At 42.3% G+C, this 15,550-nt stretch overlaps 1 protein-coding gene across 1 annotated transcript in view; it reads right to left on the bottom strand.

Annotated features, from left to right (window-relative positions):
• Positions 1–414: 414 nt before the first annotated feature.
• Positions 415–15,550, bottom strand: part of USP37 (ubiquitin specific peptidase 37) — a 33,685-nt gene continuing 18,549 nt past the window's right edge. Inside the window, exons 17-23 of the mRNA XM_068195547.1 lie at positions 12,232–12,484; positions 10,062–10,228; positions 8,189–8,249; positions 5,964–6,079; positions 5,086–5,155; positions 4,434–4,572; positions 415–3,856 (exon numbers count right to left, since the gene is read on the bottom strand). Of these exons, the coding sequence (XP_068051648.1) occupies positions 3,769–3,856; positions 4,434–4,572; positions 5,086–5,155; positions 5,964–6,079; positions 8,189–8,249; positions 10,062–10,228; positions 12,232–12,484 (894 nt within the window). The 3' untranslated portion in view covers positions 415–3,768. The remainder of the gene's footprint in view (positions 3,857–4,433; positions 4,573–5,085; positions 5,156–5,963; positions 6,080–8,188; positions 8,250–10,061; positions 10,229–12,231; positions 12,485–15,550) is intronic.

A 15,550-nucleotide genomic window follows, 5' to 3' on the forward strand; every position in this document is an offset into this window, starting at 1 on the left:
CTCGGGGAGCCAGGACTCTCCCATCCGGGCACCTGCAGCTCCGGGCTAAAGGTCCAGTATACAGCTGGAGCCACTCCCTGCCTTATCACTTGAACTGCAGTAAATACGTGTGGTACTAAAGGTAAATGAGGGGACACTGCCTGTGGGGACAGACACCACCGATCACTTGTCCTTGGACCCAGGAGCGGAGGAGGGCGTCTCCCTTCTACTTGGGCTCTACAGGGATGCTGAGGGGCACTGAGATGTCCCCCATGGAGATCTATCTCTCTCAGGGGGGCCAGGATGGACATGTGCTGAGGGGCACTGAGCACACACAGGATGTTCCCAGGCAACCGAGCAAAGTCCCAATGCAAAAGGGGAGGCAGAGGTGCAGTGCCCATCAAGAGCCAGCAGAAATAAGATCCCAAATCAATAGAGGGTTAATAAAGAGGTTTTAATTTCACAAAAATCTATCTACACATCATTTAAAAACGGGCAGGGGGAACCCAAGAGCAAAAACTGTAAAGAATAGAGAGGAACAGGTCTGCTAAAACACAGAGAAAAGCACTGCTCCACATCAACAGTGTAAAGAACCAGAAAGTCAGGGTGCAGGCAGAAGCCAGCAGGAAGCAAGGCCAAAGTCTGGCAGCAAACCACATGGACAGCAGCTACCAGGGGTCCTGCACCCTTTTTTCTCTCTTTGGCGGGCAATTCCAGGGATAATTAGCTCCATTAAAACAAAGCAGATGAGTTCTTCCCAGCCCCACGATGTTCCCCACCTGCCTCGTGCCAGGGTGAACTGAAGCAGGAAGTGCTGAGCTGGCAGTCAGCCCTTCCTCAGATGCAGGACGGGAAGGAAGATGCACGGGCGATCTTATCTGTGCTGCACCGAGCAGGGGCGAGGCGAGGCCGAGGCCGCAGGTGTTGCAGAGCTCCGCGCTCTCCTCCCGTCAGTCCCACTTTGCTGCTCCAGTTGGGAAAAGTCCTTGCTTTGCAAAGGCTCTTTGTGCAGCCCTGCTGGCCAGGGCTCCCCAGGGACCCACACACAAGCTCCAGTTCAGTGACACGAAAGCTCTGCCCCTCTCAGATTAGGGGTGTAAATTAAGACCAAATTATCAGTCAGACAATGAAGCAACAAAAGGAACAGAGGGATGGGAGTTCCTTGAGTTTCTCTGCTGAATCACATTTGTACTAAACTAGGTTGATTCAGAAGTGGGTAAATGTTTAACTGAGGAAGAGCTAGTACACCTTCAGGGCCCACAACTAAGCTTCACCCACCTATACCCAAGGACAGGTATCCCACATGGAAGGGCTTACTGAACTTGCTGCTGCAACAGCGTGAGCAGTGGGAATGACACAACTGGTGGGCAGCACGTCTCTTGAGAATTACACACCTGTCATCCTCCCCCCTGCTCTTGGGCAAGGAAAAAGCTGGCTTCTGCAAGGAAGGGGCTCTGTGGACACTCCTGCCCAGGTGAAGGTGCAACTGAGCTGCATTATGCCAAACAAAAAAGCTTAAATTATAGTATATGTCTGCAAATTCTTAAAGACTAGAATACCAAGCAAGAACTTTTCAGAAAACAAGGAACACTGTTTTCAAGCATCAGCTTTTGCACCTTGATCCAAACAAAATTGGTTTTAAACAAAAATTACTGCACTGAAAAATCAGGCTATGTTTGCTTTTATTATAAATTAACTGGAGTGCAGCGCCTTTTAAAAACAACCTTGCCACCCAAAAAAGCAGAGCTGACTTCTGATACTACAGGAATACCAGTTATTTACAGCACAAGCATAGGATGTGCTTGGGGAAAACAGGTTTGCCCTCTGGACGGAGCAGTCCATCACATTCGCAGGGCGATCAGTTCAAAGGACAACTCCCACTTCACCACCTCTTCCTGTCACCCAGAGTTCGACCAAAATTAGTATTGACAATAGCAAAGCATAATGTTTTGTAATAAATTAACACCCCCCACCCCTCGGGCTGCATCTCACCAGATAAACACTCTGGCATGTCTACAACCCAGCCTTTGCTGCTGGCTCAGAGACCAGGAAGATGCCACCATGACCAGGGCCCCTGGGCTCGTCCCACCTGGGGACTGGGAGGGAGGTCAGTCTTCACCACACCAGGGTCCCCCAAGTGCTCGGGGTGGAGAGGACACCGACGCTGTCACTTGCTGCTGCTGCACACAAGTGGGAAGAGGCCCCTGAGGGCAGTAACACACCCTGCCGAGATAAACTCCAGTGTGGAAGTGCCCGTGAAAGGTGCCTGCTGTCTCCTAAATCGATGATTTTGTCTGCTTTGCTGCAGCCAATTTATTCCTGAGAAACTCCTAATGATAGTTTTAAAAACTCAGAAAATATCTCAACGGCAAAAAAGGTGATTTTCTTGCTTTTTTTCCTTAAAGAAATCTTTAATCTCTAAAACTCAGGCTGCAAAAATCAGAACTAGAGGCCAAAACAAGAGCAACTACTCTGCTTACAGCAACAGCTTCTCTGAAATGAGTACATATCAGTGAAAGGAAACATCTGCCCCTGCTTAATTAGTGCAAAGGTGCTGAAAAAAAATGAACTTAATAGGCTTCTCCCCCCACTGCTGAAACAAGCTATAAAAGGAGCATCATGCTCCTAAACCCAGCAGATAGCATCACTTCTTCCTAACCATGTTCTGTTAACGCTGAGCAAGGGCCTTCTGAAAGCTTTCCACCTGGTTGAGTTTCACAGTTTGAGCACTCTTGCACTCCTCAAAGAGGAGAATGGAGACATGGCTGCAGTACAAAGCCTCTTACCCTGGGGTAACACAAGACCACGGCAAGACCACGGTTCAACCACAGAGCAGTTCAAGTGCCAGGTGCTTCACAGGAAGGGTAATGCCAGAACATTCTTTGCCCCCCAGAATTGTCGCTCACCTCCTGCCACTGCTCTGCTTGCTCCAGGTACTCAGCTCTCCCAGAGTCACATCGGAGCAGCCCTAAGCAACACAACTCCAGTGTGAAACACAGCACACCCAACGAGAGACCTCGCCTCTCCAAACGGCACTGGTGCAACAACCTCATGGAGAAAATGCAATCAAAGAACAGAACTTGTAAAACAAAAGAAATCACATATATAATCTCACGTCTAAATGAGGACGACAGTGAATGGTGTAAAAAAACAACAGAGCTGCCACCAGGTATCAATACATTCCACAGCACCGACAGTTTGTTTCCTGGAACCGCACGTAAATCGCAGAGTGCTTACAAACCCATGAATGTCACAACGCATCAGCTTGAGTGATTCCAAAATGCCTGTTAGCCAGATGACTGGCAAGAGCCTGCTCAGTGATCTGGCTTTCCAGTGAATATTACTAACACAACACACGCCAGGTTACAGTCTATTGCTTAAATTGCTCTTGGAGAAAAAAAACAAAAGCGCCAAGTGATATGTAAAACTTTGCCACTCACGTCTCACAGGTGAATGGGCTTTTAAAGTCGAGTCTCTTTTTGCACTATTTTTTAAACCAGTTTATGAGCAGCTGTAGTCTTGTGGCTTGTTGCAACTCTTTAAGGCTCCATGCTGACAAAATCATTTGAGAAACATTGAAAATTTCACCACAGGAGGGTTGCTCTGGATGTCACAGTTTGAACACAAAGTTCAGGCCCAGGACTTGCACAGATGGTTCAACAAACCGAGCATCCCATACTTCTACCTTTTGTCTCATGTTTTGGCCCTGAGCTCTTTTGTTACTCCTGCGAGGCTGGCACAAGTTCAGAATCTTCCTTGCTCCTCAGGAGGAACAAGGTGTTTTGCTCTTCACAGAGGCTGACGAACCGATCTTCCTACTTCCATGCTAAGTGGCTGTGCATTTTTTTCTGTTTCTAGTAACTCATCGAAGATATCTCTAGAACAGAAGGAAAGACCAACAGTGAAAATTTTGTACAACAACAAATCATTACATAAGATAGCCCTGAGGGAATCAGCAACTGGATTTACTCCACAAACTCAAGCATTACAAATTCTGGCAAAGAAAGATGTCTAATCTCACATCTCCAAGCAGCAGCATACAAGATGGGACACAAACCTTCTTCAGGTCTGTGTGCCTGAAAACATTTCTGCCTACAAATCTCATTTTGGCTGTGTCATGAGGTGACCATGGCTGCAACAACACAACTTAGGAGCAGGGGTAAGAGCATTTACAAATACCACAGCACTTAAAGGAAAAACCCAAGCTCCATTATGATTCCTGGTGTAACACATGCACTGAGACATTGAATCCCGTTCTTAAAATACAATTTAATGCATTTGTTAAAACACTATGTATTACTGACATACAATCCCACACCTCTGAACTCCGAGCACTTAAATTTTGTCATTCTGGAGACATTTTCATCCCAGCAGAGGACCAGAGGAAGAAGAGAAGCCCCCTTCCTCACAAGCAGCAGGTAATTTCTAGGACCAACATTCCCCAAGACACCTACTTGTGCATGTAGAAGAAGATGTATCCGCTTCGGTCTCTGTCACACTGAACGGTGGTCTCTAGAGTTCTAGAGACTTCCAGGTCATTGTAGGTGAACCAGGACTGCTTCTTGATATCATAGACATCACTGATATAATGACCTTAACAACAGAATCACAGAATGGTTTGGGTTGGAAGGGACCTCAAAGGTTATCCTCTTCCAAACTGCCTGCCATGGGCAGGGACACCTTCCACTACAGCAGGCTGCTCAGAGCTTTATCCAACCTGGCTTTGCACACTTCTGGGAATGGGGCAGACATAACTTCTCTGCACATCTTTCCATGCTACACTTCAGCCAGTGAGCTGGTTAGCTAGGTACCCTGGTCCAGCCACCTATGTCAGATTTAAGTGCTAAAAGACCCTTAAGATCCTGGTCCCTCAATCAGCTGGTAACAAGCACAAGCAATTCTACAGAGCCCATAAGCTGTAAGTTTCCTGCGTGCCATTGTCAGGCACCATGATATCCCCAACCTGCTCCCCCATCAGCAAGTCACGACAGAAGATTTGCTTTGCTGGCTGAATTCTTCCCTATAAATAATTATGCTATGGCAATTCTGTATTACAAATTTTTCAAGCTAGGTAAGAGATGAAGAATAAAATGTGGCATCTTTTACCTGAAGATGATGTGCTTCCAATATGGCTGACGATGCTGATGAGACGATAGGAGTGAGGGAGCTCTCCCGTCTGGGGAAAAAAAAAAGTACAATTAAAGCTTTCAGGCATTCTTTTTCCCTCCCCTCCACATAGCTTATGGACAAGATGAATTATACCTGAGATATCAACTTTGGCTACTGTATTCAAAGCTGCAAAACAGTGAAGGATTACAGAAATGGACACCTTGGTTCAAACCAAACTAGGAGTGCTTCCAGAAGTGGGAAATGTGTATTTAATCTATCAGCAAGCCTCTCTGACCTCAGAACAGATGCTGACATGAGCTCTACACTGCAAAGTTTTCTAAACAACCATTTCCTGAGCAACTTCCACTGATGTCAGAATTAATCCAGCAAATAAACAGAAAAGCCAAAAAGGAACACCAAGCTTACTTCTGAAATATCAAAGACATGCCATTAATAATGGTACACAGATTCAACAGCCAATACCAGATATGTAGCCCAAATTCTCATCCTGCACTTGTAATGTCAGTGGACAACACCCTCTTTACATACAGGAAACATGCTCTTTCTAATCAATGGCCTTTGACAACTTATTTTTTAATACTCTCTTGACCAGGAAATGTTACTTCTAGAATTCACTGACAATACTGTTAAAGAGAGTATCTTAGAGAAACTCAGAAGGCCTCTGCAGCTGATTTTTAATTTTTTTTTTTTATAATCAAAATAACACAGTAAGACTTACATATAGAATTTTTCTATGTTTTCACTTTAGAATATAAAATACCTTTCTAGCCTCTACACCTGCTCTGTAAAACTACCTTCAAGACTACAAAGAATAGCTATATTTCTCAGCTGGCTTTTGAAATCATGGATCACACCTCAGCATTTCTTTTCAGCTCTTCTGCTTCAGCTTCTGAATACTCCATGTCCAGAACATCCTCATTCCCAGAATCTTCATCAGAGCCAATGCTGTCCAGGAGAGAGCTGTTAAACTCTAGATAGCAAGGAAACAATGATAACTGCATGAGAAGCTGTAGACCACACAGGAATTTACAACAGGTTGAGATATATCTACCCACACAAACAGGCGTAATAAAATTTCAAGCTTCATTTTTAAGGAAAACAAGAGGATACTGGAATTTCCAAATAAAAGCTCTTGCCCTTTTCCAACTTGTCAGAGCAACAGTTAAGCATCTTGGAATTAGTTTTAGCACCATGTCCCTCATACTTTCCCAAAAGGGCACTATGGCAATGACAGCTGGGTGATAAAAGAGCAGTTAACACCCAACTGGCTCTGGAGCACCAGTGGGCTGCAGACAGGACAGACAGCAAAAGAAGGACAGCCAGTCTGGTCAGCGAGCTGCAAGTTCCTGCAACAAGAAGCTATGAATTACAGTTTTAAACTATAACTTGCATTAACAAAGTGTATTTTTGAATTAAAACTGGCATCAAAATGCTACTGCTGGCAGCAGGCATCTTTTCATTGTTTTCAATGGTAAGAAGGCTGCTCACCACAGGAACTTCCAGTTTGCTTGGCTGAGCAAAATGCACACAGCTTTCTGTAAAAAGCCGGAAGGCACCACTGCTCCCTGTACATGTTGTTCCAAACTTCCCGGGGTTCTGCAGCTACCCAACTAATTTAAGATTTTGTACAGTTCTCATTAGGAGAAGTAGCTATGCTTTCACCAGTTAAATTAAAGCTATGGAGTCCCAGGTGGATGAGAAGTTGAGATTAACAGGACACTGCTCAGGATTTTTTTCTCATCTGTTTTCAAGAGACTATCACGCCAGCTGTGATGGACTTGTTGTGCCAAAGAGATTCTCACACTGTTTGTCCTGTTAAATCATCAGTCACTGGATTAGTATAATCTTCTTGGGAAGTTTACAGATGACTCCTTACTTAACTGGGAATCCTTTGCTGCTGCTTTCCACACTCATTTGGGCTGTAGGGTAGACTAGAGCCTGGAAACAGCCACTTTGGTAGGTCTGTGCATGAAGCACCTCCCACAGGAATTGCTCAAGGCCACTTCACCAATGGTGCCAGGATGACTACTGGTTCTCTGCTCATGGCATCACTGGGATCCCTCATAAGACAAATATGACCAGCTCTGCATTCAAGATGATGTACCTCTCCTTGAACAGCTGCTTCCTGATGCCTTACAAACGAGACAGTAGCAAGGAAATGCTCGTGTTTAAGCCAAGCAACTGCAAATCAAGGGGATGAAAGCCTTGAATTCTTCCTGGATATGAATCAAGGAAAACCCAAGAAGGACTGGTCACTTAGTCTGCCAGAGCTTAGGGTGAGGGATGCCTAAGCAGCATTCAACATACTTCTCTTCAGGGGCTGACACAGGATCATCCAGTAACAACTGAGGGCCTTTAAAAGGCCCTGAGCAACTCCAAGTATCTTAACACAATACTTTATTATCCCTCCCTCTCCCTCTTTGGAGCAGGATTTTTCTCTCAGTTATGCTTTGCTCTGCCAGATTGTATGAAATCACTTGCATGCCAGCCTCACACAAATGTTAAACAGTGCCTGAGGAGGCCTACAGCACTGTCTGGACTTGGAGGAGACAGATAGCACATTTTGGGTTTCTTTCTTCACCCCCAACAGCTATACCTTGCAGTGAGGTCTGTCCCCCTCCCATTCTATATCTGATAGAAACAGCACTGATTCATTTTTCCAGGCAAGGCTAGGGCATTCATTAATCAGCCCTAAAATAGCAAAGCAAGTAACAAATAATCCCTATGACTCCGGCCATTAGCATGCTGGCTTTGCTGTGCTTTCTCTAAATTATTATTATTAATTAATGTATATTATATGTGTTGCTTATAATATATTACACATATCTCTCTATATATCTTATATCTAACTGAAAGCTCAAGAGACTGAAGTAAGTAATTTTTCAGCTTAAGTTTTTCCTGGCATTTGCTTCCACAACCAAGAACAAGAAAAACTGACCTTGAGCGCCAAACACAACAAAGCTCACACCAAAAGAACATGAATCCCAGCTGTCTTACTGACAGGCAGGAGCTGCACTCATACACACATATCAGTTTTCTCTTAAAAGCAACATACTGGAAGAACTTATTTAAGTTTCACCTTGTAGACTTAATTCCGTGGCCCGTTTGAGGTCATCATCCTCTTTCTGTTCTCGTGCCTCCTAATGGGGATAGAACAAAACTTAGCTCATTGAGACATTTCACTGTTTAAAATTCTTGTGGTGCTCTTTTTCCATTGAAACTGTGCTGCTCTGGTTTCTACAACAAACTTGACATTGTAAATTAAAGGTTCTGTGAAGGAATGTTTGCAACCACCGAGAGTCCAATGTTCCCGTGCGACAGAACCTGGGACAAACCTTCATTAAGGCTTGTCAAAGCTCCTGAAGTTTGGTATGCAGCAGAGCAAGTCTCCAGTAACACCAAATGCTTTCCCTGGATCATTAATTTGAAAAGCATCTGAATGAATTTGTAACCCTGTGCTCAGGAAAGCTGACACTTACACACAAAGCTCCTCACACTTCAGCAAAATTTAGTCTACTTCTGACCAAAGCAAGCTGAGGACGCAGTCATTAAATCCTGAGAGATTTTGTTATTTTTAAGCCATTTGAAAGTGGAGCCAGTGGTTTTATCTAACAGGTGCAATCCACAAAGGCAGGATGCAAAAAGACATCACTAAACAACCAGGTATTAAAAATATTACCATGACCAAGCAGCAAAGAAACCTCAAGTCAACAAACACTTCAAATGTTTGGATAATATCATGCCCCTATTCCTCCCACTACTCTTGAAAGCCCAGAGCTACGGCAAGCCAGTCAATAATATTTAATGAGCTGGCTTCTTAATTTAGGGTTGGAGTGCTTTCAGCACACCTGAATGCAGCACCCCAACTATGTATTTCAAATCAAGATAACCACAGCTACTGCATTTCCATGCCCAAATCATTAGAATAGCAGATTTTTGCTTTAGAACTGTCGCAGAAACACACTAAAAGGACAGTTTTACATTACTAGTATGAGGCCTTTTATCTCACTACTTCTCAAGGATTTGGGAATCTTTGTTAAACTACTCAGCATTGATGAATCAAAGCTACATCTGGCATGGAACATATCAACCAGCACCTCATAATGAGTAATGGGAGAGGAAAAAATCCAAGAGCCATGGAAACATCAGATCTCATAAGGAAAACCATGACAGCTTTGGTATTAATAGAGAGCAGACAAGGGCACCTATTTAAAGGAAGACCTGGCTAAGTTCTTGGTTTATACTCTGCTGCTTGGTTAAAATTGTAGAAATCAGTTACAGGTCTTGCAATTCAAGTGGAATACAGACAGTTAGCACACAACTCAAGAACCCCATTCTTTCCAAGCCTAATTTAAAGGACTTGTTTTCAACTAAATTATTTGGGATCCCTTTTCCACTTTACTAATAGGGAAGGATCACATAAGTGTTGAGTTCCTACATTCTTCAATAAGCATCCCCTACTCACTAACACCAGAAACACACCCAGGATAGACACAACTTCAGCCTGACCTGACATGGCCATTCTTAGCCTTGGCTTTGAAACCTGCCTCTTTCGCACAGTCTTGACAGGACACACTGCAAGAAACTGCCAGAGAAGCTAAAGGTGGGCTGGGATCTGATGTCAGAGAGGAAGAGTTGAGTTGAAATTATCTTAGTTTTTAATAGAATGTGACAAACCAGTGCACAAAAGTGCACTGGGAGCTCTGAGAAATCTGTGGGTCTGTGATGCGATGCGCAGTTTTCAAAGCACTTTCAAAATGCGCCCAGATGTATCCAGTGTCATCGCTCTACTGACACTGGAGCTAGAAGAAACTCAAACATTTTTCCATCTAGTTATCTCAAGAAAAGCAGAATAATTCCTTTGCAGTTACTGCCTGAATGCAAGTTTTTCCTTTAGCTTTCAGGTAACCAGTGTTGGGGAAGACAACTTAAGGAAGCAAATTATTTCTTACTTGCTCTTGAAGGCTTTGAGCCAGTGCCTGCTGAAGTTCTTGTTCTTCCCTCTCTCTCTCCATATCGTACTGCTGCAGCCAGTCAACCTCCCCTTGGGAGCCTTCTGGAGTTTTGTTTTCCTTATTCTCATCAAAATCTTTAGTTATCTCAGTGAAATTGGCAGGACCTGAGGAATCACAAAGTACAGTTTATACTTTTATGGGTCTTCTGTTTGTTACCAGCTAAGTCCTCTTTAAATCACCACAATCCTTGCACCATAGTGACATCTATTGACAGGGAGCTCACCTGCCATAAAACACCCACACAAGAGTCAAATGGAAAAAGCTCCCAAGTACAGTCTAATACTCATTTTAACTGGTGCACAATGAACCATTTGATTAATCCTTGAACTTGTTCTCTTCTTAGCCTTTTATGTTCACTCAGAAACAGCAAGTTTAACTACAGAAGCCACACACCACTAGGCTTCTCCAGCCATGAACCTGAATTTCTCTGGAAGAAAGCATGGATTTTAAAAATTTGCATTGCATATTATACCTCAGAGTACTACAGATGAAGCCACAAAAAAAGCCAAACCAAATGCAACATGAAAAAAACCACAAATCTCAAGCACTGTTTAAATGTGCTACCTTTTGCTTCAGCTAAGATCTTCCATCTTATGAGCACCATGTACAGCTTTAAAGGTGCATGAAGATGATAACTTTTTAGTTCACCTCTGAAGTAAACATAATGGCAGAAGTGCTTTATGGAACATCTGAAATGAACATTCATTCAACTGCTGCATACACTCCTGCAGTTGCAGGACACTTTGATTCTTGCTTGCAACTAAGAAAGTGTCAGGACCTGCTCCAACAGCTATCAGGCAGCAGCATGTGAAACTTCATGGTTTTGTCCTGTGCAGACTTCAACTTCTGCTGATTAGTTATTAACAAGGATAATACAAGGCAGTCTCAGCATCTGTGAACCCTTAAACACAAGACCAACAGCACTAGAACCATAATCCATCAGTCTAATCCTTCCAAGATGAAAAGAAAAACCCAGAATGTATTACATGAGCTTTGAAAACTTCCATTATAAGAAGAAATACAGAACTTATATTAAACACATACTTTTTGCTTAAGAGTCACGAAAAAGCCTTCAAATAATTACACTGTACTTTCCAAAGAAAACCTGGACAGAAATACATTTATGTGGCCACATTCTATCACAACTCTATTTCACAACACCATAAGCAACATTACTGCATAAAAAGGAGGGCACAAAGCAGGCTGATCACATACACAATATTATTCTTATAGCCTTCCACCATCAAGGCTGTCAAAAGCTGTCCAATAAAACAAGTGTCATTTTTGGTAACAGTGGGGTATTCTGTTGTTAGATAGCCTCCTGTTATCTAACAGAGTGTACTGATGGTCTTTTTCCATGCTAGTGCAATTAAAAACCTGAAGGAAAGCATGTAGCACACAATAAATGATAAACCACTTATATTTCTTTCAGCTGGCTAAAGGAAGACTCAACTTCCCCACACTGAGATCACACAGGCTCCTCCTTGTACTTAACCATGTCTCTCTGTCAGAGGCCACAATTCACTTGAGTCTCTTAAGCTTACAAGTCTACTCTCACATAAAAAGCTTTAGAAAAAAATACAGTTAGAATATAAAATATCGTTAAAATATAGCTAATAAATAAAAAAATATATAGTTAAATTCATTAGTAACTAGTGACAAAATAGCTGCATTTATGAAAGCATTCTAGTCTTATGCCATGAGAACACTGCTACTGTGCTGCCTAGGCTACAACAGCTACAGAAATGAAAATACTTTCTGCTCATGGAAGAGTCAGTTCTAGACATGGCCACATATTAGGAAATTGAATTGTCTGGCACAGGAACCTGTGGAAGCATGTGTTAATCAAGAGCAGAAAAAAGTGGAAATTAACTTTGAATCATGGAGGTGACAGACTTACAAGAAAATGCATTTTCACAGTTTGATTAATTAAATGCTTTATACATAGGGAAATTATGAAGTTTAAGGTCCTAAAACTCTGAGCAAGTCAGACAGTTTCAGCATTGCACTTGCATCCAGTTCCTACCACCAGCCATTACCAACCTGATGTTATCAGTAACCTGCTTTAGCCCACTAGAGTCCAGTTAAGATGGTTGCTTTGCCTTACCTGAGTCTAATACTGTTTTGGGTTTCTCCATCTCCATAGATTCCAGGTTTTCTGGCAATTCCTGAATTTCATCATCTCCAAAACCAGTGTCTGGGCTGCTTGTGGGCTTATCTTCATCATGGCTCAGAGACAGAGAAGCTTCCCTTTTGCTAATCTCTAAGACAGCTGCTAGGAGCTCATCTTCGCTCATCCCATCAAAAGCAGCATTACCCAGCTCAGGTTTATCACCCTCCATTTTACTTCTTTTTGAACCCTAGAGATGAATGGAATCATAATTAAGTGCTTGAATAAACAGATATATAACATCAGTTTTACATTTCCATGGAGATTTATTTTTATTAACCCCAGGGAGTGGGAGCTTGGCACTGTCAACATTCAACATAGTTACATGAGACTCAATGGAGAGATAGCCTTTTTAGCTACACTTACTCCACAAAAATTAAATATACACTACAACCAGTTTTTACAGGCCTTGTGGGTTAACATACACAAGATAACTCTTCCCTTCTCCTTCCTTTCCTTCAAAACATGTTTCCCCTTTAGGTTCTGATGAATTCTCAAGCCCCTGGTAAGTCAATGCTGAGATATAAGCAGGGAAACTGCAAGTTTGTTAACAAAGGATGAAGCAGCAACATGAGAGTAAGTGAACTCAAATATAGGGATGGATGAACAGAAACTAAAATTGAGCTGGTATGAAGAGCAATTAAAATTAGGTTTTGTGCTGCAGATTTGCCATATGAAACCTTGCTGTGAGTAGAGGGAGGAGGGGAGGAGTTGCAAACCAAGTAAGAAAACAGTTAAACAGGGAAAGGGGGAATTATTCTTTCCCAAGGAAAACAGAATGATTTTCATTTGGAAGAAAGAAAAGACACCTTAGTCTTAATCTCAATTTTCCTTTTTATAGTTCATTTTCCTAAAGGTGATGCTCATCAACTCCTACACCATCGTAATTTGCAAATAATATAGTAATTTCAATCATTTTGATATTAACTGCTAATCAGGAGGTTAACCTGCATGGATGCATGTTTACACAACTACACTATTTATCATATGCTTAGAATTTCTTTTCCTATATTATGTTAAAAATGGGGTAAGATAGTTTCTGTTGAAATGTACTTATCCAGATCTTACTGCAAACTGCATTAGGATGAATCCCAGAACTTTGTTAAAATGAAGAAAATAATATTTTACTGCTGCTTTTTACTCAAACACAGCAAGCATTTTGTATTAAAACTGCATTATCAAACAAGATTAGTAAATGAATTAGCTAACTAAACTGCTTGTTCTAGACATGTTGCCCTCCAAGAATTACAAGTGCCAAATTTAAACCTCCTCACAGGTATTTATGCACTGGATAAAAAAGCAGAATACCTTTTTAAGCTTTCTGATTTCTCTCTCTGCACCTGTAGGCTACCAACATCAAAACTGGTTTAGCTCTTCAGCAAACCCTAGTTCCAGGCTCTCTGCCAACAACTACCACTAATTCAGTGGATGGACTTGGCAGCATCTGTGCATTATTTGAATATAACTTTTCTACTAGACAGTATTTGCATAGATTTTAAATAGCTTAGGCTCTAAGACAGGCTGCTTTTAAAGTAAGCATTTTTAAGAAGTCCTTCAAATACTACTTCATCTGCAGAAGCAGAGATCACAGGAATTGTAGCTGTGCCCTGTTTAGCTGGGTGACTGCTATTTGTCCCTACCACCCAGTGCCATATACAGATGCTATTCCAGTTGTTCTCCCACACGGCAGGGACATTTTGCAAGGAGTGCCTGGTAAGGGATGCACTTGCCAGACCAAGCACTTAATGAGATGCCATCCACAGCTCTTTTGAGAATCATATCAAGAGAAATGGTGCGGCAACAGTACTGCCACTTCCAAAAACTACAACCAGGACAACACTGAGAAGGTCAGAGAACCTGGTTAATGGTAACACACAGTTGGTCAGCCTGTTGCTGAGAAGTGGCCAATATGCATGGCCACAGAATAAAATAATTTATGTGAATCATCACCACCAGTGTCTCTTTCCCACAACAGGCTGTAAAGCCTGTAATTAATTTGTTATTCAAATTTGCATGCTTTATTCCCACAATTTCTGCACTTACAGGGCTCGAGCAGTAGAAACTACCTACTCTTCCTCACAAACAAAACTCCAGGAAGAATCAGGTAGGGCAGTTTGAAATACCTCTTCTGTACATAAGAGGGACTTCAAAGACAAGCTTGTTTCCTTCCCCCAGCTGCAGCCAGGCACAGATGTGCCATGCAGGACAGCACTCACAAGACCTTCAGCAAAGGGTTTTCGGTGTTTTCCCAAAGTAATCCATTTCATCCCTACATATCCTGACCATCAGGAAGTGTTCCCTAATATTTAATCTAAAAATTACTATCTGCAATTTAGACTATTACTTTTTGTTCTGTCCACTACACGCACAGGAAACAGCTCAAGTGTTTCTACTAACTTCTTCCCCTTCCTTGAAGACACAAGCCTTGCTTACATTTTTCTTTACACTAAAGACCAAACTGAAGACCACTTGCCTGGCTCTTTCTCTTAAAATCTTCCTTTCTAGACCTCTGACCATTCATGTTCCTCTCCTCTGGCCCCTCTCCAGTTAATCTATAACTCTTTTCAGTCCAGAGGCCAAAGATGGATACAGAACTCCAGCTAAAGCTCAATTCTGAGGAAAATAAGGAGGGTTACTTCACACAATGTGTAGGTAGGCTATGGTTCTGTCTAGATACTTCTGCTTTCAACCTGCCTGACCTTGTGATTGTCACCTTTCATGACCTTTCTGAAGGCCTACTGCTTTCCCAGCTGTTCCTATCCCACATTTATAGTCAATTAATCCTGATAAGTTAGCACCTTTAGCCTGTTCCTACTGAACAACCTCTCCTATTTTTATGCAGTTTCTCAGATTTATCAAGATGATTCTTATCTGTAGTTCTGAGTTTCATCAGCCTGGCAGCTCTTCCTAGCTCTGGATCTTCTAAAAATTTTATACTCAGTATCTGCCATTTATTAAATACCGGGTCAAGATCCTCCCTTGGTTTGCTTTTCCCATCAGATCAGAAACTGTAGATATCTTCCTCTTGTTACTACTGCTATTCATCCACATTTACACCTGTCCCTTAATATCATAATCAAGGCCACAAGCCTCTGCTTGATTAAAATAACCGTATGAGCATTGTCAAAAACTTTAGCGAAGCAAAAACTTTATAGAAGCGGAGATGCAGGAAACTTGTCCTATGCACTAGGCCTGCAGCACTCATAACAGAAGAAAGTGGTACTGCAAGAGAATCCTCTAAGCTGCTTCTATTCCC

Source organism: Anomalospiza imberbis, chromosome 7 (assembly GCF_031753505.1).
Source record: "Anomalospiza imberbis isolate Cuckoo-Finch-1a 21T00152 chromosome 7, ASM3175350v1, whole genome shotgun sequence".
Classification (NCBI taxonomy): Eukaryota; Metazoa; Chordata; class Aves; order Passeriformes; family Viduidae; genus Anomalospiza; species Anomalospiza imberbis.